The 22,760-nt window shown below is 56.4% G+C and overlaps 1 protein-coding gene across 5 annotated transcripts in view; it reads left to right on the forward strand.

Annotated features, from left to right (window-relative positions):
• Window positions 1-21,767, forward strand: part of RAB11FIP4 (RAB11 family interacting protein 4) — a 101,788-nt gene extending 80,021 nt beyond the window's left edge. For 4 of the 5 annotated variants that reach the window (XM_086360202.1, XM_086360203.1, XM_086360201.1 and 1 more), the window contains 12 exons: window positions 10,101-10,327; window positions 12,024-12,218; window positions 12,736-12,870; window positions 13,312-13,347; window positions 14,790-14,889; window positions 15,158-15,261; window positions 16,281-16,421; window positions 18,294-18,375; window positions 18,874-19,011; window positions 19,103-19,261; window positions 20,323-20,466; window positions 21,525-21,767. In XM_086360202.1, coding sequence (XP_086216328.1) covers window positions 10,101-10,327; window positions 12,024-12,218; window positions 12,736-12,870; window positions 13,312-13,347; window positions 14,790-14,889; window positions 15,158-15,261; window positions 16,281-16,421; window positions 18,294-18,375; window positions 18,874-19,011; window positions 19,103-19,261; window positions 20,323-20,466; window positions 21,525-21,641 — 1,578 coding nt within the window. In that variant the 3' untranslated portion in view covers window positions 21,642-21,767. Of the gene's footprint in view, window positions 1-5,694; window positions 5,714-10,100; window positions 10,328-12,023; window positions 12,219-12,735; window positions 12,871-13,311; window positions 13,348-14,789; window positions 14,890-15,157; window positions 15,262-16,280; window positions 16,422-18,293; window positions 18,376-18,873; window positions 19,012-19,102; window positions 19,262-20,322; window positions 20,467-21,524 lie in introns of those variants that run through there. The other variant, XM_086360205.1, reaches the window with a different exon arrangement.
• The last annotated feature ends 993 nt before the right edge of the window (window positions 21,768-22,760 follow it).

Raw genomic sequence — 22,760 nt, forward strand, 5'->3', positions numbered from 1 at the left:
CATGCTCAAGGACTGCTGTTACCTGAGGAGGTTGTGCTAGCCCTCCAAGCTCCCTCTTTCTGCCAACCCTGCCTTTTGTTGTCTAGTCGCTGAGTCGTGTCCTGCTCTGTTGCGGCCCCATGGACTGTAGCCCACCAGGCTCCTCTGTCCATGGGGTTCTCCAGGCAAGACTGCTGGAGTGGGTCGCCGTTCTCTTCTCCAGGGATCGAACCCAGGTCTGTCTGCATTGCAGGCCAATTCTTTACCGTCTGGGCCACCAGGGAGACTTCAAAATGAAGCAAGTCATTATCAAAACGAAGGGTATTTCTCCCTCATAACTAGATACAATTAACATATCTAGTGAAATCAAGCATCATTCTAATATTACCCAGCATCTATTGAAAGTCCATATTCCAGCTTCCTGTCTGTCCCCAAAAGATCCTTTACAGATCGGCAGCATTGCTTGCTTGCCTGTTTTAACCAGGATCTAACCAAAGGTAATGTTCAGTGTTTATGTCTCATGGTTAATCAAAAACAATAGTTCTCCCAGTGTGGCCTTCACATCCAGCATCTCCTGACAAGTGGTGAGAAATGCACTTAAAAAAAAAAATCTCTTTCAGCCTATCAAAATACACATTTTTAGACCTCACCCCAGACCAACTGAATCAGAAACTGATTCAGTCTGAGTTTCAACCATCCACCCCGCCCTCTCCATGACTCTGGTGCACATTGAAGTTTGAGAACCACTGGTCTAGAAAAATCCCCCTCCCTCTTTATGATATTCTTTCTTGGAAAAGACCAGGCCAGTTGTCTTGTAGAAGATGCCACTCTCTGGCTATCTCCCCCTAGTGATGTGTAACTTTTCCCTCTGTTTGCTGCTTTCCCATCCAGTAGAGGTTAGGCGTTGAGTCTTGATTAGAATTCAGTGTTTTGTGAAGGCTGTATGGTAGGCGATGCTGTGTCCTTCATTCTGTGACATGTCTGGAGGCCAGTGTGTGGTGTTCCCCATTAGAGTGATCAGTTTGATCCCTGCATTAAGATGACAGTAGCCTGTTTTCTCCGTAGTAGCGGTACTAGGGGTGCGGTGGGGACTTCAGCAATCTGTAGGGTGATTCTTTGATATTGTGCAAGTATCCAGATCTTCATCAACCTTTGGTCTAACAGTTTTATTCTACAGCTGCTGGGTGTAATGTTCTGTTTGTGTCAGGGCAAACTTGTGTTCGCGTCTTCTGTCTCCCTTGTAATTCTCTTGTGTGCTCTGTCATTTACTGAGAGAGAGGAGTTAAAATCTCCAGCTTGTTGTTCTAAGGTTTGCTTTGTATTTTGTGGCATTGTTTGTTTGGTCAAGCCCCACAGCTTGTGGGGTCTTAATTCTCCGATCAGGATTGAAGCCTGGGCCCGGCAGTGAAAGCACTGACTCCTAACCACTGGACCGCCAGAGAATCCCAGTGGGCCTTGTGTATTTTGAAACGATGTTTTTAGATGCATAAATGCTTAGGAGTGTTACATCTTGTTAAATGATTTGTATTGTTTTTTAATGTCCTCTATCTCTTGCCTTAAAATGTGTTTTGGTATTAATAGAGCCCCTTCAACTTTTGGTTGGTGTTCGTGTGGTCTATTTTCTACCCATCTGTGTCCTTACATTTAAATTGTGTCTCTTATAAATGCCATGCAGTTGTTTTTTTAATCTAATCTGACAATATTTGTCCTTTTTAAACCTTTTATTTTTGGCTGTGGTGGATCTTCATTGGTGCTTGGGCTTTTCTCTAGCTGTGGAGAGCGGGGGCTACTCTCCAGTTGCACTGCACAGGCTTCTCACTGCAGTGACCTCTCGTTGCAGAGCACAGGCTTAGTAATTGGGGTGCACAGCCTTAGTTGCTCTGAGACATGTCAGATCTTCCCGGACCAGGGATCGAACTCCTGTCTCCTACACTGGCAGGCGGATTCTTCACTACTGAGCCACCAGGGAAGCCCCAATATTTCAATAGGATAGTTTGTTCCATGTTATTTAATAAATTACTGATACGGTTGAAGTCTTTATATTTGATTCTCTTTTCCTCCCATTTTCCTGAATCCTTTCAGGATGACTTACGTGTTTCCCTATTGCATTTTTTTCTCCGTTAGATTTTTAGCAGCAAATTTTTCTTTTTCTTTTTTAACGGATACATTTTGGCATGCTCAAATGTGTTCTTGGAACAGAAGTGGGGACAGAGAGCTTAGAATGTCTCCTGGATGGGGGGATGGTGAGGGGTGTTTCCAGGGAGGCCCAGGGTCTGACCCCTTGCCCAAAGAGCCAGATCTCACTGACCCTTCCCATAGCCTAGGATTCGAGTGCCACTTATGCCCACGGATTATCCCTCTGTGGACACCCAGAGCCCAGGTGCCAGCTGAGCCCTGCACTCCGCCGTGAGCTCGGGCAGCCACCTCTCCTTGTCATCAGCCTCCTGGGAAGTCGTCCTGATCCAAGGGGTGGAGGGTGAACTTGGACCCAGGGGAGCTGGTTGGAAGATCTGAATGGACACAGACTGGTATCCAGCTCTGATGACAGGACAGCAAGGTCCCGCAGCGTTTGGGGCAGACAGGACACGTGGGTCAGCTGGACAAAACACGCCTGGCCGGTGCCTGGGTGGTCACTGCCAGGATCTGCCTCAGACACCCCTGCCCGCCACTAACCCTTAATACTTCCAGGCCCTCTGCTCTGCTGCCCTTCAGGGAATTCACCCACCTCTCGTCTTGGTTTGGCTACCAGAGGGACCATCGGGCATCCTTCACTTCTAAAGTTTTCCTGGGGGCTATGTCATGCCCCCAACCCCTTCCAGTGCACTCGTGCTGCTGCTGCTGCTAAGTAGCTTCAGTTGTGTCCGACTCTGTGCGAGCCCATAGACGGCAGCCCACCAGGCTCCGCCGTCCCTGGGATTCTCCAGGCAAGAACACTGGAGTGGGTTGCCATTTCCTTCTCCAATGCATGAAAGTGAAAAGTGAAGTCGCTCAGTCGTGTCCGACTCTTAGTGACCCCATGGACTGCAGCCCACCGGGCTCCTCCGTCCATGGGATTTTCCAGGCAAGAGTACTGGAGTGGGGTGCCACTGCCTTCTCCCATGCACTCGTGGGACACTACTTTATCAGCAGCTCGTGTTGGAGGGAGGGTGGAGAGATCGGGCCAAGACACAGCTCAAGAGCTGAAATTAAAGCACTGAATAAAAGGCAGCGTGGGCTCACACACCGCTTCCATTGTGTGCAATAGTGGGCCGCCTCATCTGACCACCTTGGCTTTATGTAAATGCGTGTTCTTGAGAAACATGAGCATGGTTTTCTCTTCTGTTCGTTACCAGCCTGAGACTCCACAGCTGATGGGGGCCAGATCCAGGACTGAGCCAAGTCTGCTTGAGAGCCTCAGTCCCCCCATCTGCAAAATGGTCTGGTTTAATACCTCCCTCCAGAGGGTGATGTGAGAAGCAAATCTTGTTTGTATTTTTCACTTGAGACTAATAAAAAGCTCCTGAGGAAACCCAGTCGTCACTATGGTCCTGCTTCTAGGAGCTGCGGATCCACTTTATGGTGGAAGTAGTCTGGCAGGTGGGGCTTCCCAGGTGGCTCAGTGGTAAAGAGTCCACTTGCTATGCAGGAGATGCCGGTTTGATCCCTGGGTTGGGAAGATCCCCTGGAGAAGGAACTGGCAAGCCACTCCAGTATTCCTGCTTGGAAAATCCCATGAACAGAGGACCCTGGTGGGCTACAGTCCATGGGGTCACAAAGAACCAGTCACGACTTAGCGACTAAACAAGTGTGGCAGGTGGGGGCGTCTACTCTGAGATCCGCTCCCAGAGGCTCCTGGGGGGAGCCCAGTTGAGCGGTGATCTTGAGCTGCCGGTGGCACCCTCCCTAAAGTGAGGGTTCAGGAGGTGGACGCCGCAGCCCCTGGCTGGGAGGAGACAGCTTGAGAGCTGCTTTGGCTGCCCCACTGGCCCCTCTCTGGGAGGGGGGTTAACTAGAGGGGACTCTGCTCTAGCCCTGGCGCTGGAAACATGGAGTCTGTCTGCCTGGTGTAACCACCCCATCAGAGCACAAAGCTTGAGCTCCAGAGCTTTGATCTCACAGTATGAGATCAGTCCCCAGGGCTGCCTGAGATGGGTGATAACCTGCAACAGTTCGGTAAGCAGGAGCTCCCACTTTGTCTTTGGCTCTGATGGGGATGAGTGTATCTGAGTCAGGGTTGTTTTGTTCAGAAGGCAAGGCTAAGGCACCAGCCTCTCTGTGTGGACACTTTAAATCCCCCTTATTCCCACCTCGCTCCTTGGCTGGCACCCAGGCATCCCCCTTGCTAAACCAGAATCTTCCATCAGCCACTGATGAGCACCAGCTGCCTGCAGAGCCAGGTCTGGCTTCAGGGCAGGAGTTGTAGCCACAAACGGGTCGGGGACCACCTGCATCGCTGCTGATGGCGGCTGCCGGCATCTCTGCGTGATGAGAGTGGCTGAGCCGCAGTGGCGAGGAGGGGACCCCTGCCCAGGTGACCCCGTCCCTCCCCCGGGCACCTGGGGCGCTGACACCAACAAGTTAGCTCCTTAACCTGAATTTTCTGCCACCTGCGCAAAGACCCAGAGAGACCCTGACCCGGCCTGTCACTGTTCCTGGGCGCTTGGCCGGCTGGGAGGGTGAGGAGGGATTCGGGCCCCTGCCCACCACCCCAAGCCCGCTTCAGCCTCGCCCAGACAGCAAGCTGGCCTCTCCCCCACACTGTGCTAGGTTTGTGTCCATCTCTCCCCACATACCTTCCCTGCAGGGGTTCCACGTGTACCCACTGGTGCCTGGCAGGAGGGGAAGCTGGGATGTGCCCACCCAAGCTATTTTTACCCGGCCCTGTCCCCACAGAGCAGTTTTCTGGCTGTGAGTTGCTGCCTGGGGAGCAGAGCCATTGCCAGGGCTGGGGGTGGACAGCTGGAGCTGCGAGCCTCGCAGACCCCCTTGCCCAGGCAGCATGTCACCCTCACACTTATTAAAGGGTGTGATTAGTGTGCAGAGAGATCTTCCAAGACAGTGGGCAGAAGGTGACCTGGTGGGAGACAAGAGGCACCTGTTTGGAGAGCAGTCTTGGTACTTGGGAAAGCCTGGCTCCCAGAAGCTGGACCCAACCTGCTTTTACCCAGTGTGCTGTGGAAGTCAGAGGGGAAGGTTTGTGGGGACTGGAGTGGGGCCACTAGGCCAGCAGGCACCCCAACTGCCTTCTCTCAATACAGTGAAGACAATAGTAGATTTTTTTTTTTAACGCTTTCTGCTTAGAAAGGGCCTCCCTCAGATGGTATAGAATCTGCCTACAATGCAGGAGACCCAGGTTCGATCACTGGGTTGGGAAGATCCCCCGGAGAAGGGAATGGCAACCTGCTCTGGTATTTTTGCCTGGAGAATCCCACGGACAGAGGGGTCTGGTGGGCTGAGGTCCATAGGGTTGCAAAGAGTTAGACATGACTGAGCGACTAACACTATAGTTTCGCCTCGGCTTAAAATAGATACCAACTCATTTAATCCTAAGTGTTAACCCCATTCCATGGGTGGGGAAACTGAGAAGTTGAATAACCTGAGAGCCCAGAGCTACTTCAGTAGTGGGGCCGGGATCTGAGCCGGTCAGGCTGCTTTCAGAGTTTGCTCCTCACGCCGCCCTGTGCCTCTTTGCTGTGTTTCTGGCACCTGTGAGGTGCAAGGCATTGTTCTAGATTCTTCACGGCAGTCTTGCCAGGTAGGTGTGTCCACCCCTGTCTTTAGATGAAGCTCAGAGATTGAACAGCTGGGTCACAGCCATCAGCGGCCGCGCTGGGCTCGGCACTCGGGGCTCTCGTGCTGGGCTCTTCGCAGCGATCCATGCGCACCTCGGTTTGGGCGCACTTGTCAGTCACCCGCGCTGTGCTCTCTGATGCTGACTGTGGGGGCTCAGGTGCAGAAGTCCTCATGTTTATCCCCTAGGGTCCTCCCCCTTCCTGGGCAATGTGGAAATGGGGTCACCTGGAGTCTTCTGGCTGCCAGGAAAATGGGCTGGGATGCTAAGTTGCTTCAGTTGTATTTGACTCTTTATGACCCTATGGACAGTAGCCCACCAGGCTCGTCTGTCCATGGAATTCTCAAGGCAAGAGTGCTGGAGTGGGTTGCCATTTCCTTCTCCAGAGGATCTTCTGAAGCCAGGAATGGAACACAAGTCTCTGGCACTGGCAGGTGGATTTTTTACTACTGAGCCACCTGGGAAGCTCCTTGGGCTGGGATGGGGAGGGCCAAAGAAAGTCATCCATTTGGGGCCTTCCACAGCCCCTCAGAGCATGGACAGTGGGGCATTGTTGGCCACTCCAAGGCTTGGAAGGGCCCCACCAGTCCTGAAGTCCAATGGCCTTCTTATCAGCCATTGAATTCAGCTCATGCCAGCTTCCTACAGAGGAAGAGGTGACTTGGGGCCTGCTGGTGGGTGAAGGCTGCTCCTAAGATTAGAGAGAGGGGGTCACCACGGGCAGACTGTGTGCCTCTGGGCTCCCACTTCGAGCTGAGGCCAGCAGCATCCCGCCCCAGCCCAGAACGGGGGCGGGGGGAGCAGATGCTGGTGCTGCAGACCTGCCCTCCCAGAGCAGCTGGCAGGGACCTGTTTGCTCAGCCTTGGACCTCAGAACTCTCCAGAAACCCTAGTCCCTTAAGGACGGCATACCTCCTGGCCTCTGGTCTGTCCTAGATCTGGCTGACTAGCCGGGGACCCATGGGCTGTAGGGACAGCTCGGCTCCTGCAACACACAGCCCCTAAGAAGGGGCAGAAATTGTGTTGAGTGGCTCATGTAATTGACTGAAAGCTGTAGTAAGTGAAAAACAGAATGGCTGTGATGTGTTCACCCTCATGATCACGTGTCTGACCAGGCACCAAGGCCCCTCAGTATGAGGAGAGCATCAGAACACACATTGTTAGCCTGGAAAAAGAGCAAGATTCGGACTTCAGAGTCCGTGTGTCTACTGGGCGAGTGTGTTTTCACACCGTTGTAAAGTCAGAAAATCATAGGTCGAGCCATCACAAGTCAGGGACTGTCTGCCCTAGAAATGGTTTCCAAGTTACAATTAAAATTTCCACTTGCCTTGAGCAACAGTTGTGGGCTGAATGAAGAGGTGTTGCCGTAGGGAGAGCAGCCATTTTCTGAAAGAAAAGGCTGGTGTGTTGAGAGGGTGTGCACACGTGTGTGTAGTGGGGGGTGTGGGGTTGAGGGTCCCGGACATGGCGTGCCTGGAGCCCGGCTCCAGGTCTCAGTGGGGGCGTCTGTGGCCCGGGCATTCCAGGCAGCCCCTCCCACTCTGATCTCCTGTGTGTGTCGATGAACGAGAGGAATCTTCATCCTAACTTCCTCTCCCTGAGCTCTCCCAGGGCTGTTGAGAGACTAACGGTGTGTGTGTGTGTGAGACAAGATGCTTTGTCAAGGGTGAAGGGCCCAGCAGCTGTGGACCCTGCTCAATCAAAGAGTAAAACCATGCCCAGGAGGTGGGGGTCGAGTTGGGGGGGGGGCCCGTAGGGTGTCTGACCCCTCTGCTGCCCCTGCCCGTCTGTGGCTGAGACAGCCCACTCCAGGCCACCCTTTCCCCCCTGGGCAGGGCCTTGGGCCAGGTGCCTGGAGTGTGGACATGTCTCCATGGGACCTCAGGTGAGAGGGAGCCGTTGGTTCCCACCTGCTTCCCATGAGTTGGGTGTCGGGACAGAGTGCCTGGCTGAAATTCAGCCTCCAGCGAGGCAAACATGAGTTGGCCAGAGACCAAGCCAGATGCTTGCACACAGATGCTGGTCTCCACGAAGCCGCCTGCCTGCCTCTGGGAGCCGGCTGGGTGGCAGCCTCCTGGGGATGCCTGCTGACACGGTGCCAGGGGAAAGGCGTGGGCATGGGTGACTGACAGTCTGACCCCAGCTCTCCCACTGGTGCCCACGTGGCCCCAGGCCAGACAGCGGTGGAAGGAGACCCGGCCTTCGGGGCCGGGAAGATGGGGAGAAACACCCACTTGCAGAGTGACCAGGCCCCCTCTTGTGAGCCACAGAGCCGGGACTCCCAGCCAGCGCTGCCGTGTCTGGGAGGGTGAAAGCCTGCGGGTGGGTGGACAGAGCACACGCCTTACTCCTCCATAGCCCAGCTCTCCCTGGAGGACCCCTCCAGGCGGCCTTGCGCCAACCCGGAGATGCCCTGCTGGGGGGCGGGCAGGGGTGGCATGTGGAAGTTGCAGCATTAGGCGGAGCCCCCGGGCTTCACAGTTAGTAACGTGGCCCTGTCTTGTGCCTCTTCATGGTCACCGTGGGGCCTGAAAACCCATGAAGCGTGGGTCACATCAGGGATAAATAGAACCAAGCGAGCGGTGGTCAGAGGCAGGTGGGGGTTCTTTGCCCACCGGCCGGGGGACTTCTGACAGGTTACTCTCTGAGCCTTCACTTGCTCGTTAGTAAAATGGGGATGGGAATCTGTGTCTCAAAGGGTCGTAAAGCCCAAATGAGATTATGCATGAACTCTCAACTTGGTCTCCAGAATTGATGGGTGGTCGGTCTGTGAATGTTGGGTTTTCTTTGTTCCTACGGAGACACAGCTTCGGGCTTGCTGACAAGAGCTTGCTTAGGACATAAGATCTGATAAGGTTTGGAGCCCTGTGGGGTTGGATTATTACATCGAGTCAGACACAGCTTGGTGACTGAACAACAGCAAAGGTGGAAAGGGCCACGTGAACACTAGGGGTGAGTTTAATTACACAGCCCCTCGGCCTCCACAGTCAGGGGTGGCTGGCTGCCTGATGCTGGCTTTATTGGTCATCTGGTGCTCAGCCCGAGTCACAGCACAGGCAGGAGCCAGGCTCATTAATCACCATCTATTCTTAGCCCCAGCACGTCTCGGTGGGGACAGACCCCCAGGAGGGCTGCCTGCTTACCAGAGGACACAGCCACGCTGCTCGCTCACCACCTTCCTTGCATGTCTCTGATCCTGTTGTTGTCTGAGATGCCCTGAGGCTTTTCTCAGCCCTGTTTCTGTTACCCTTCCTGTTGTCCTGGGGCTGGAGAAAGCACCTCTGACCGGGGCTCTGCCAACCCTAACTGAGAAGCAGGCCGAAGAACCTAGGGGGTAGTTGACATCTCGGATGGGAGCAGGTGGAGGCATCCTTAGGGGTTCCTACCTCCTTAGGGGCAAAGCAGCCTTGAAAAATGACTTGCAGAAAGCTGCCTCTCAGACTAGGGTAAATGCTGAATGAACCCAGAGCTCTTCTCAGACGGTTTTGGCAAAAGGTTTGGGCAGATCTTTATGGTATGCTGGCATTGTGCCGGGCAATGTGTGAGGACCCTGGGGACCGGCCCAAAGCTCAGACTTGAGAGACCTAGAATTCTTGCTCCCCAGCGTGGCTGTGGTTGGATAGCCTCACCGATTCGATGAACGCGCACTTGGGTGAACTCTGGGAGATGGTGAGGGCCAGAGAGAGGCCTGGCATGCTGTAGTCCACTGGGTCCCAAAGAGTCGGACACAACTTAGCAACTGAACAGAACAGCAGTAAGGTGGCTGTGGCAGGGCTGGGACAGACTCGTGGCCACGGGTTATCCATCGAGGTCCTGCTGGGAACAGGGATCCCGTAGGATTCCGTTGCCATTCTCGGCTTACAGAGAGGCCAGAACTGGAGTTCAGAGACAATATTTGACATGCCCAGAATCAAGGCGTTGGGGGACAGAGGGGGGGCCGACCCTCATGCTCTGCTGATGTCCCTGTAGCATGTTGCATCAAACTCTGCTAGGTCATTGTCATTGTCACTGGGGCTGTGCCCTTACAACCCTAAGAAGCCTTCTCTGAGTCACTTGCCTTCCTGTCCAGACTTTGGGATGGAGACCCTGCCGAGCGGAGTCTGGACCATGCAGCTGGCCTGACTGTGGCCCTTCTCCACGGACAGTGGTCCCAGAGGTTCCCACCCCTCACTGGGCTTGCTTAAGAGGTCCCCAAGACAGATCACGTGCCAGGGTCTCATACCCGAGGTCTTGGGGCCTCTGGCTCCCTGGCACCACCTGCCAGTCCCCTCCTGGCATCCCTGTGGTCTGAGGAGCACTGCTGAGCCCCAGAAGCCAGGCTCACTTACGCTGTCCCTTCTGTCTTCCCCAGGGCAGCGAGGTGCCAGACCCCACCTTTGCTGATGGCGAGCTCCTGCCCACAGAGCCAGACTTCTTTCCCGAGGATGAGGATGAGGCCATGACGCTGGCCCCACCCGAGGGCCCCCAGGAGTCGGACATGGAGGGCCCCATGGAGAGCACTCGGAGCCTGGAGGGGCCGGTTGGAATTCCCGCCGAGAAGGATGCGGGTCTAGGAGGCCTGTTCCTGCCCGAGGACAAGTGAGTTAAGACTGCCTGGAGCTTCAGGCATCAGGAGAAGGTGATGAGCATGTGATGATCAGCCCAGAGATTTGGAAAAGGAAGCAAGGGCTTCCAGTATCCGTTGACCAAACAAAATTGTCAGCTTTTCATCATCTGCACCTTTCAAGGAAAAGGCAATTTCATATGTTCCAGCCTAATGTATTTTCTCAGTTCAGGTATTCTCAAACCCCAGTGGCTCTAGAAGTCACAGTCTTCAAGGGAGGAGATGCCTTTGGAGTTGTTCATCCGTGTTGCATCCTGGGAATGGTCCATCCACTGTGCTTGTGACCACAGCCCATGGACAGCCGGTCATGGGGACCACAGACCCTTTGACCTATTGGCTAATCATTTGCTACCCGATCATTCCCGTTGTTTTCTGGGACCAGTCACCAGGAGGCAGCCAGCAGTGGGTACCAAGAGTTTTAGTAAAATTTATACAAGAACAAAGTGAGGAATATGACAAATGCAACCCCAGGTGCTAAGGAACCGGAGGGCAGATAAATAAGTAAATAAATCAGATAGGGTGGGGGTACCAAAAGACTTGATCTTTGTCACCCTATCATTAAGGCTGTGATGCCTGGATCACTGGTGGAGAGATCCTAGTTAATGAGCAACTACCGCCCCGTGACTCAAGGGAAGATATACTTTGCCAGGTGATGGGTTAGCTGTACTTCTTTGTTCTTAGGTTGCAGAGCAGGTGCAGCCAGCCCCTGACGCTGCCCCAGGCCCCCCTGGGTCACTGGTGAGAGACCCAGGGTCTCTGACCCGTGATCTGTGGTGTCAGGCTTCTCTGGACAAGAATTCCTCCCTATAAACATAGGAGACGCATCCTGCCTAGTAACTCGTTGTTTATTTTGAAACCTCATTCGTTGTTGGAACATACGCACTTACACAGCTTGAAAAAGGGAGAATGAAGGGCAGGTAACTCACTTTACTGATGGCACCACCCTCCACACCCCAAGCCCGATTGCCATTTAAATATTTTCATTTCCTGCTTTTCCTTCTTCTGTGTAGACTCATCGCATGCTTAGACTTATTATGCCTAAAATTTTACATCTTTTGTTTCATTCTTAGTTTTAATTTTGTGTGTGTGTGCTCAGTCATGTCCGACTCTCTTCCGCCTCATGGGCTGTAACCATGCCAGGCTCCTCTGTCCATGGAATTTTCCAGGCAGGAATACTGAAGCGGGTTGCAGGTGGATTCCTTACCACTTAGTGCTACCTGGGAAAACTTAAAAAAAATGTTTTTAAGTTTAGCTTTTAGTTTTAATTTAAAAAAATTTTTTTTAATTAAAAAAGCTTTGAGTTTTAATTTTTCCACATTATTGCCAATTTTTTTTTTCACAAACCTTTCCACAACAGTTTGAGAGTCTACAATTTGTGTGATCATTTTATTTACTGATACGTGCTGTCATTTAATAGCCGTTTCAGTGTCACTTCAATAAGCCATTGAGTTCTAAGCAGTGTTTTGCTTCCCTGTAGACATGTCGATTTGAACATCTCTGGAGCAGAAACTTTTTCTGTCATGAGATGGTCCCCTTAGGATACGATCCCCAGAGTGTACTTAACCGGGGCAGGAAGGACAGGCTTCATGTCAGGGTCCTGGTGTCCTGGCCTGTCTGTCCGCCACGGGCTGTGGCGCCCCCCCGGTTCGCAGCTGGCCCTTGTCCACTCAGGTCCCTGGGCCACCCTCCGTCCGTGACCACGTCAGACCTCTCCACGCACTCCACCACCTCGCTCATCAGCAACGAGGAGCAGTTTGAGGACTACGGGGAGGCAGATGATGTGGACTGTGCCCCCAGCAGCCCCTGCCCGGATGATGAGACCAGGACCAATGTCTACTCGGACCTGGGGTCGTCAGTGTCCTCCAGGTGGCCCCTCGGTCTACAGCGGCCTTTGGGATCCAGGAAAAGTGGCAGAACCAATCCTGCCTCATCCCGGGGGTGGTTCGGCAGGCAGAGGCGTGAACTAACTGGGCTCTGCTCCTGTAGATGGGCGGGAACTGCCTTTGAATCCTGATTGGGGCTGGGGGTTGGGGGTCTGGAATTCCTCCTTCCTTCTATCTTGGGGAAGAAACCGAATTAACCAGCCTGAGGGGCCGCAGATGCCAAGTGGCATGTTGATACCTTCCCATGCAGCTGAGTCCTTGCTTACTCTGACGTTAACTGTCAGTTTCCTCCTCTGTAAAATGGGTACAAACAGTTGGCTTCCTGTCTTTGAGAGCACTGGAGGAGGGAGCTCTACTGTTCTAGTTCCACTCCCCACCCCCAAACACACACACACACACGGCTCACAGGTTTCAGAGAACCTAGTAATGAGCTCAGCGGGATGGGGCACCAAACTGGACAGTGGCTCCGAAGGTGAACCTTTTCCCTTCTTATGACCCAGCGCGGGGCAGACGCCTCGAAAGATGCGGCATGCATACAACAGCGAGCTGCTGGATGTTTACTGCTCTCAGTGCTGCAAGAAAATCAACCTGCTTAACGACCTGGAAGCCCGGCTGAAAAACCTGAAGGCCAATAGGTGAGGCCCCAGAGACCAGCGTAGGGGTCGGGGTGGGGGCGGACCCGGGGAAGAAGCATCGGGGTGGGGGTCCCCTCTCTCTCCTGGTCAGTGACTGGGGGCCCCCACTCTCTCCTGGCCAGTGATTGGGGGTCCCCACCCTCTCCTGGTCGGTGACTAGGGGCCCCATTCTCTCCTGGCCGGTGATCGGGGGCCCCATTCTCTCCTGGCCGGTCGTCAGGGGCCCTACTGTCTCCTGGCCGGTGATCAGGGGCCCCCACTCTCTCCTGGCCGGTGATCGGGGGCAGTTCTGAGGGCCAAGCTGATGTGTAAATTCCCTTCAATGGGCAGAAAAAAGCCTCGCCTGCATCTGTGTATCCTGTGGCCAGGGCAAAGGAAGCAGTGGTGAACAGAGGCCCCTCTGTTCAATGGACTTCTCTCTCTCTCTGTCTCTCTCTGTAGCCCCAATCGAAAGATCTCCAGTACAGCCTTCGGACGGTAAGGCACCCCCCTCGGGGTGTGTATATGTGTGTTAGTCGCTCAGTTGTGTCCAACTCTTGTGACCCCGTGGACTGTAGCCCACCAGGCTCCTCTGTGCATCGGATTCTCCATGCAAGAATAGTAGAATGGGTTGCCACGCCCTCCTCCAGGGCATCTTCCTGGCCCAGGAATCGAACCCGGGTCTCCTGCATTTCAGGCAGATTCTTTACCATCTGAGCAGGGTAGCTCGCATTGAATGCTGTCCTCTTGCACTACACTCCTGCTGCCAGGGTGGCCAACTCTGTGCCAGCAACTCAGACCCAGCTAGTGCCCCGCGTGTGGCTGGACGCACGGAGGGGATGAGGTGTCCCAGGGCAATGCAGGCAGCGGAAGATCCACTTCCAGGAAGGAAGGGCTGGGCTCCTCCCCGGCCTATCTGGTGTCCCTCCTGGCAGGGTTCAGCCTCTCTGAACCTGCAGCTACCCCTGCCTCTAGCAGGCACCCCAGGGGTGCCCTGAAAGACACAGTCCGCCCCACACTCCACGTGCTTCCCTGTGCTCTGGAGCAGGCGGCTCTACCTGCAGAGGCCCTGGGCTTCCCGCTGACAGAGATGGAGCGTGAGGGTCTCCCCTGGAGCTGGTCCCTCTGCTCCTGGGCCCACCGGGTCCCACACCAGCTCTCCTGCAGACTCGCCCAGGTCCGCACCCGGGCCCTGGGAGCTGCAGCAAGGGTCCAGGCACTGAGGTGGGGCAGCCTCTTGGCTGAAGACCCCGGCTGCTGCCTGGCACGGAGTAGGAGGTGGGGGCTGCCGGGGGGCGACAGGGGTTTTTGCCTTAGGTAAGGGGTCACCTGGACAGCCATGGCCCCTTTTCAGTTCCACCCACTAGCCCATGGTCCTGCACATCCTGGATGGGTTTCCATCCCCCTACCCATGCCTGGGTCCCTAGTGACATAGCAGGAGCCAGCTTGGTTGGGGGGCTGGGTGGTCTCAGGGAGCCCAGGCCCTTGACCTGGATTGTGGTGCCTGGCCGCCTTATTGGGGTAGTTCCCAGGTGAAAGGGGCTCAGGAGGGGGGGCTGGGGGAGGGTGCCTCCACTAGCTGGGGTCCCACATCACCTCTTAGCTGGACCCCTGGTGAGCACAGGGAGGGGAGAAAAGTCCCTGATGGACTGACCACGTCTGCCGGGGCTCAGGAGGGCCATCGCAGCCTCTCTGCTGTCCTCTGGGCAGAGCGATCTCTTGAGGTCAGGGGTCAGGCCACTCTGCTCCCTGACTGAGGGAGGGCAGCCTCCTCGGGGCTTCCTGGTACTCTCCCAGTGAGTGGTCTGGGGTGCTCCCCCAGCCCATAGGCTGAGTCTGAACCCCAGTCTCCCCAAGGCCCCTGCAGCCAGGCGGGCCTTCCCCTCCCCACCCGCAGCTCATGCACAGACATGCATTTCCGCCCCACCCCCCACCCCCAGGCAGCTCATGCACAGCAGCAACTTTAGCAGCAGCAACGGCAGCACCGAGGACCTGTTCCGGGACAGCATCGACTCCTGTGACAACGACATCACGGAGAAGGTGCGCCAGGGCGGGTGTGGGCAGACGGGACTCGCCGCGCGTACCCCCTGGAGTGGGATTGGGATGCTCCGAGCTACTGCCTGGGGATGTGGGAGACCCAGGAGTTGGGGGTAGGCAGCCCCGATCACCTGGACACATCCATCCCACCCCACCCCAACATGACTGCTATTCACACACCATCAGTGGGGGGTCCTGGCCTCAGTCCCACCGTCGTTAGGTTCTCTGTGCCGTGGACTCGAAGGTTTTCTCCACCACCCTCTTACGGTAGGTGAGCTTCCTGGAAAAAAAGGTGACAGAGCTGGAGAACGACAGCCTGACCAACGGGGACCTGAAGAGCAAGCTGAAGCAGGAGAATACACAGCTGGTGCACAGGTCAGGCCGGCCTCAGCTGCCACAGCCCCGGGGGAGGTCGGGGTGGGGGTGACCTGCGTGTCCATCTAGCTCGGGGGGTCTGTGACCTGTCAGCGCCTTGCTGTGGGCCCTGCCCATGTTGGGCGCCCAGGAGGACAGGTCTTTGGGGGACAGGGAAACAGGCAGAGCTTGACCTCAGCCCTCCAGGTCTGCAGCCCCAGCTCGGGTCAAAGGTAGAAGTTGGGACCCATTTCCTGTCTCTGTCCTGCAACAATGAGAGCCTGGCTCCGTTCCGGGGGACGAGCTTTACAGAGGGAGAGACTGGTGGGAGTCAGGGGCTCACACCTGCCACCTGTGGGAGGGGTCCAGGCATTGCTGCGCCCTCCCTCCAACAGAGGCCCATTGAACACAACTTGCAGAGGTGGTGCGTGTAGAGTATAACCCTCTTGACACTTGGTAAACTGATCCCCACCCAGGGTCTGGTCCTCAACCTTGGAGGGCTCAAAGACGGGTCCTCTTGTGCAGCCGGGAGGGTCAGCCTCACAGAGGGTCGTGTCCCGAAGTGGTACACTGTCCAGGCCACCAGTCACAGGTTAGAAGGTCCACAGTGGTGCCAGGCCTTCCCCAGCTCTGGCGTGCTCACCACTAGGCAGGACGTGCCCGTGTCTGCGGTCAGGGTGCCCAGTGAGCTGAACTGTTGATCAGAGGCATCCCAGCCTGGAAGGGAGGGAGTGAAAAGAGGAGGCGAGGCCTCTGGGCTGTTTGATCCGGCTGCGGTGAGGCCGACCCTCTCCGTGCCACCCTGGGAGACCCGCTTCTCCCCTCTGGACCAACTGCCAGCACCGCCCCTTGGTGGTGTGTGTGGCTGGCCCGCCTCTCCTTAGCTGCTGCGGGGTCCCCTGTTCATCTGTCAGTAGAGCTGCCAGCCCACAGTCGGGGTATCAGTGACGTGGGGTCCGGGGGTCACAGCCTAGGTTGAGGGGAGGACAGTGAGGCCACGAGAGCTGGCCCTGCACTGGGGCCCACGCGCCTCTCCGCAGGGTGCACGAGCTGGAGGAGATGGTGAAGGATCAGGAGACCACGGCTGAGCAGGCCCTGGAGGAGGAGGCGAGGCGCCACCGCGAAGCCTACAGCAAGCTGGAGCGCGAGCGCAGCACGGAGATCGAGCTGCTCACCACCAGGTGGGTCCCTCTGATGCCTCTGTGGGCAGACGCGGTCCCATTGTTTAGATGGGAAAACTGAGCCCACGGGGAGGCCTCCGGTCCTAACTGTTCTCCTTTTGATACCTGAACACCTGGGCGTGTTCTCTAGGAAGCAGGTAAAAGAATGTTCAAAGTAACACTTTTCACAGCAGGTCGAAATGGAAGCGATGCTTTATCTATCAATTAGAGAATAGGTTAAGGAAATACGCACACAGGTCTTGCCCTGAGTCCTGGGCTGGGTCTGCTGCCCAGGCTTGGAGCGCCCCCTGCTGTTGGGTTCTCCCCACCCTGACCCGGGCGCCCTGACCCAGGGACGCTGGGGCAGAGGCTGTGCAGGGCTGCCCCTGGGCCTCGGCCACAGCTGTTTGCACGGGAGGCAGGCAGGGGAGGACGACCTGGGGCCCTGGCCTGGTCACCCACTAGCTCCAGCACGTTGGACGTCCTCTGTCTCTTCCTGGGCCTCAGTATCCATCCGTCAGCCTCCCTGTAGAGTGAGCGGGAAGGCAGATGGGCTGCAGCACAGCTGAACACTGCACTTAGGTGGGGGCTCTGAGGATGTCCAAGGCCCTCCCCCCTGACCCAGGCCAGAGGCCCTCCTGGGCCCCTGACACAGTGGATGGCTGCCCCCCTTCTCCTCAGGCCCCTTGCCGTCCCAGGCTCTGAGCTGAGACTTGGTGAGTCTGCCCGGCCCAGCCTGGGGTGGGAGGTGGTCTCTCACCTTGCACCTCACGGCCAGCAGGGTGAGGCCCAGTCCCTTTGGCCCGAAGGGGACTGGGCGGGCCAAACCTCCATGCAATCAGAAACACCCTCCCACACACACACAATTTCCCTTAATTGTCCACTCATGTTCTAGAAGCTGTTGTTTTGCACCTCTTTCTTAATGAGCCTGGTCCCTCATTCAGCATCATGTCCTCTGCCTGCTCCTGACAGCCGGCCATTCGGCTGGCTGAGAAGTGGCTGGGATGCAGGTGGGAGAAGACAGTGGGTGTGCAGGCCAGGGCGAGGCCAGAGCCCAGGAAGCCGGCCCTCGTGGGAGCCATCCCGGAACCCTGCCCTTTACCTGACCCCAGGGCCGCTGTTTCCTCGGGTGCTCTGTGCCTCTCGTGAGGGCCTCCTCCGAGGCAGGTGGGGGGCAGGTCTGAGTTCCCCTCAAGCCCTGGAGAGGGGTTTTTTTCTCCTGGGGAGCCCAGAGGACAGTTGGGGCCAAGAAGCCCTCCATCCAAGGAGGATGTGACAGTGCGAAGGAGAGGGAACGCCCTGCTGGGAATGGCCCAGCACCATCCCAGGGCCACTGGCTGACAGCCCAGCTCTCTAGCCCCTTTTCTTGGGTCATGTAAAACCAACCTGGACACCCCCTTGTGAACATTAACACAGGGGGTTAGATGGTCAGAACCACTGCCCGTGGGCGTCAGAGAACACCCGAAGGGAAGAGCCCCAGGGGAGAACGAAAACCAAGTATGGTGCGTTCATTGCCTTCAAGCTGTGGATCCTCACAGGAGGGCCCTGCCATGGACAGGAAGACTCTCCATTTAGCAGAAAAATACCACTGCTGCCTCTTCCCCCCGAAGGGTGTTTCAGGCCCTAAGCATGTATGTACAAAGAGCCCCGTGCTCTTATGCATTCCCAAGTGAGTTTTTCCTTTTATTCAAAGATGATGATAATTCAGGATCTTTATCATTTTGCCTTGGATGACAGGGAGCTCAAAGCCATACCAGCATTTGGAACAATTCATATTCTCTCTTTCTTTCTCATTTTCTGATATCTTCTTCCTCTAGGGAGCTGAGAATTGCTACAGACTGTCAGATTGTGAGATAATCTCCATGTCTGACATTCTCGTCCTCCTTTCCCCAGGGTGCAGCAATTAGAGGAAGAAAACACCGAGCTTAGAACAACGGTGACTCGGCTCAAGTCACAAACAGAGAAGCTGGATGAGGTGAGCGTTAGGTCCAGGCATTGCTCAGACTTGGATCTTGAGCTGAATCCACAGAGAGGCCGTGTTGGCTGTCACTGGCCTTTTGGTTTCTAGTTTCTGAAATTCTCATTGCCCTAGCCAAAAAAAAAAAGGGAACAAAATACAAATAGTTTGTCTTTGCATATTTCTAATTTTCCAAATGTCATACAGTGAATACGTTTCTCTGTATTATGGGGGAAAATAAGGAGGAGAAAGAGGCCAGATTCTGTTTGGACTTTTACCTTCTATTCAGATCCATCTGGCATCATTGAAGGACTGTGGAGACCTGAGGCTTTTCGTGCTGCAGCTCTAGAATTAGGGGTCTAGCTGCTTCTTTAATTCATGCCTTGGAAGGCTCTGTCCAGCGGGTTGGTCTGATTGCCCAGTTGTCAAGGTGGCTGCCCCAGGCCCCCAGCGAAGCCCCCCAGGGCGCAGCGGGCCCCCTGGGAACTCTCCCCCATCCCCGTCTCCCTGCTGCAGGAGCGGCAGCGCATGTCCGACCGGCTGGAGGACACCAGCCTGCGGCTCAAGGATGAGATGGACCTGTACAAGCGCATGATGGACAAGCTGCGGCACAACCGCCTCGAGTTCCAGAAGGAGCGGGAGGCGACGCAGGAGGTGGGTCGGCGGGCTCCAGGGCGCCCCACCCTACCCCACCCCACAACCCCCCGTATCCATGCTCCTGCCAACCGGCCTCCTTCCCCCACAGCTCATTGAGGACTTGCGGAAGGAGCTGGAGCACCTGCAGATGTACAAGCTGGACTGCGAGCGGCCGGGCAGGGGCCGCAGCTCGTCCTCCAGCCTCGGCGAGTTCAACGCCAGGGCTCGAGAGGTCGAGTTGGAACACGAGGTCAAGCGGCTCAAGCAGGTAGGCCCTGGGAGCCCCCGTCCCAGGGGATGAGGTGTCCGGGTCCCCTCGGGGTGTGTCTCCTGTGCAGGGCTGAGCATTGGAGCGCCTCTTTCCCCCTTGTAACTGCCTGCTCCTCCCGACACCTTGATCATCAGGCCCGCTCGGCCCCATCTCACAGCTCAGGCGAGGTGGGTGGAAACCCCAGAGTCGGTCTTTGCTCAGCATCTGTGACGGGAAACAGACACTAGTCTTCTGTCCTGGGCACGTGGGAGGAGGAGACCTCACCCAGCTGCACATCAGTGTCTCCCACCCTAAGCTCAAGAGTCCATTTCAGAGGGTTCCTGGACACTCTCCCGTGACTGAGGAGCCCTTAGGGGTGGGGGAAGCGGGATCAGGAGGGGCAGTGACCCAGCGGGGGCCTGAGGGTGCTCAGAGACCCTGCAGAATAAATTACCCCTGTGGGGCGGCTCCTGGAGGTTACCGTCCCACAGCAGAAACCCCAGCCCTTCTCAGCCACAAGGGGGCGCCTGGGGTCCCAGATGTGAGCAGGTAGGAGCCTTGAGGCAAAAAGCTAGAGCGTGGGGCTGGTCACCCGGGTCTGGGCAGGATGGTACTGGGCCGGCTGCACACAGGAGCTGAGGGGACCCTGGAAAGAACTTCCCAGAGCAGGATTCCTGAGCCCGACTTCAGGAGGAGCCAAGGAGATGAGCTGACCTGCCACCCCAGGGACCCAGAGCATCACTTTCCCTCACCAAGGGCCAGTGTTGGAGAAGGAGCCACTGAGTGGGCGGTGTCCTCTGGGTCCCCTCTTCCGGCTCACCCACCCCCAGGGAAGGGGTAGTCTGGAGCCATGCTCCTCTCTGGAAACCTGGCTCCCTGAGCAAGGCTATAACTTCTCCTCAGGACCCCAAACCCCCTCAGGACCCAGCCCTCCTCGCCCTGGAACCCAGCAGAGGCCAGGTCATCTGTGGGTGTTCTGAACTGGCCAGTGACATATACCCTGGGGGGTGGTCAGAGGCCATGGATGCAGAGAAGTGGGTCCCAATGGGAGTCAGAGTTGCCTGTGTCCCCTTCCGCAGGAGAATCACAAGCTGCGAGATCAGAATGATGACTTGAATGGACAAATCTTGAGCCTCAGCCTCTACGAAGCCAAGAACCTCTTTGCCACCCAGACCAAAGCCCAGTCCCTGGCAGCGGAAATAGACACAGCCTCTCGCGATGAGGTAACATGCCCACACGCTCTCGCCATGGAGCCTGGCCCCTCGCCCGTGGGTCCTGACCCAGGGCAGGAAAAGCAGGGCAGGGCCTAGCCCCCTGGGAGTCCCCATCTGCAGTGACCCCGAGTGATGCAGAGGTCACAGTGAAGCAGAGCCGTGAGAGGAGGAGCCTGCAGGCGGAGATAAACCTGCTCCGATTTCCTGTATGTGGTGGGAGGAGAGTGGGGTTGGGAGCAGAGCGGAGTTTGAGTTCGTTCGGTCAGGAATGTGCCGGAATGGCCCGTTGATGTCATCAGTGTGCGATCCAGGGGAGGCTGGATGTCCCCTGGACCCAAGCCAGCAGGAGAAGGATATTAGCATTTTGGGGGGCACCTGCTTGCAGTATGTCTTCATTTAATCTTCTGAGAACACGAAGGCTTTCTGAACACTTCCATGTCACAGATCGGGAGACCAAGATCACCCAAGATCACCCAGCTTATGGAGAGAGAGGAACCCAGGTCCCTAGCACCAAAGCCCACTCTTTCTGCCCCACTGGGGTATGGTTATGAAAGATCAGGCCTCCAAGATACCCAGGTTAGATTTCAACACGAGTCACCGAACCCCTTTACTCTGTGCTGGGGACACACAGCCAGGAGCTGGTCCCTGGCCTTGAGGAGTGCCCACATGAGCCGGGCACCAGCCTCCAGCCTGCGAGCAGAGGCGCATCCCATGGACACGGCAGGAGTCGACCTGGAGAAGGACAGCGGCAGGACTGGGGGTGGCGAGAGGAAGCAGCAGGCGGTCTTAGGGTTTTGGGACAGTGGGTGTCACTCCTGATTATAAATGCCTCTGGCCAGCATTCTCTGCCTTTATCAAAAACATCACACACGTCTGGGCCCCCTCAACAGGCCAGTGATCCAGGCCTCTCTGGGGGTGTGGCCTGCGCCTCTGCACCTTCCCCCCTGCCCGGATGTGACACCGGAGACTGGTGCCTGGGCTCCGAGGCTGTTTTTGTTGGGACACTGGCTCTGCCCATACCCCGGTCCCCCGCCTGGCCTCTGACCTTGCTTTCTCGTTCCCTCCAGCTCATGGAAGCCCTCAAGGAACAGGAGGAGATCAACTTCCGGCTGAGGCAGTACATGGACAAGATCATCCTCGCCATCCTGGACCACAACCCCTCCATCCTCGAGATCAAACACTGAGACGAGGGTGGCTGGCTGCAGAGCAGCCGCAGGACCCCCAGACCCCAGGATTCAGGGGCAGAACCCCGCTCGAGGATGCGGCCCGGGACGGGCCTCCCACGCACACTGTAAATGTGTCTCTGGCCACCGCTGTGTAATGTGTACTGGTGTGTATGTGGGGAGGCCGTGCACACAGCAGAGCGTGAGCCTGGGCAGTGGCCGTGGCGCCATCTGCGCCGTCAGCTGTCCTTGTGTTTTGCGGTCCCTTTGCGAGGGGCAGAGGGTCGTGGAGGTGGGCGGGGGCGAGGTCAGCCGTCAGGAGTTACTGTAATGACGAGAGCTACGGGAAGCTTGCATTTCAGATACTGGACAAAATGATTCTACCTCTGGGGACAAGGATTGAAAAGCATTCTAGTGCGACAGGCTCTTTGACCCCCATTCCTGTTTCCCCCTGGGAGTGGGGGCAAAGTGACGACCCCTTCCAGGAGCTTGAATGCCTCACCAACCTCTTCGGCCACCTTTCAGGCCCAGGTGCTTGAGTTCGGAGAGAAGGAAGGAGGTGGGGGAGGGGGGACGTGTCGGGGGTCCTCACAAGCCCTTCCTGCAGCCAGCAGCCCCCTGTGAGGCTTGTGCACAGTATATCCAAAGGACTCAGGCCTGCAGAGGAGCTGGAGGTGCGGCGGGTTGGGGATGGGGACAGCCGTCATCCTGAGGGTTCTTGGCACTTTGAGAGTTCTCCGTAAACCTGCCCATCCCTGCTCACCTACCTCTCCTTTCCTGTCTTGGTTTTGTTTTTTAAGACCATGAAAAGCAAGCGGCATTCACTTGGGTGTACATGAAGGATTCAAAGAAAAGGGAAGCGGGTGGGGACAGTCTAGGGCACATGTTGACATTGGGCAGCCAGAGACACGGTCACGTCCCTGTCAGCCTCGTTTCCGGGGGCTGCCTTGTAGGAGAGAGGCGTGGATGGACCCTCTCAACAGCTCCCAAGGGCTGGGAGGGGGCCTTGCTCACCTGTCCCTGGTCACGGCCTTAGGTTTGGGTTTTCAGAATCCATGCTCTGGGTTTGGCTCTGCCAGACAGTGAGGCCCCTCTGTCCCAGCCTCTAGAAACATGCCTGTATTTGGGTCTCAGCTGTGC

This window comes from Bos grunniens, chromosome 19 (genome assembly GCF_055505025.1).
Source record: "Bos grunniens cultivar Pamir isolate PY7600 chromosome 19, Bosgru_T2T1.0, whole genome shotgun sequence".
NCBI classification, from domain to species: domain Eukaryota; kingdom Metazoa; phylum Chordata; class Mammalia; order Artiodactyla; family Bovidae; genus Bos; species Bos grunniens.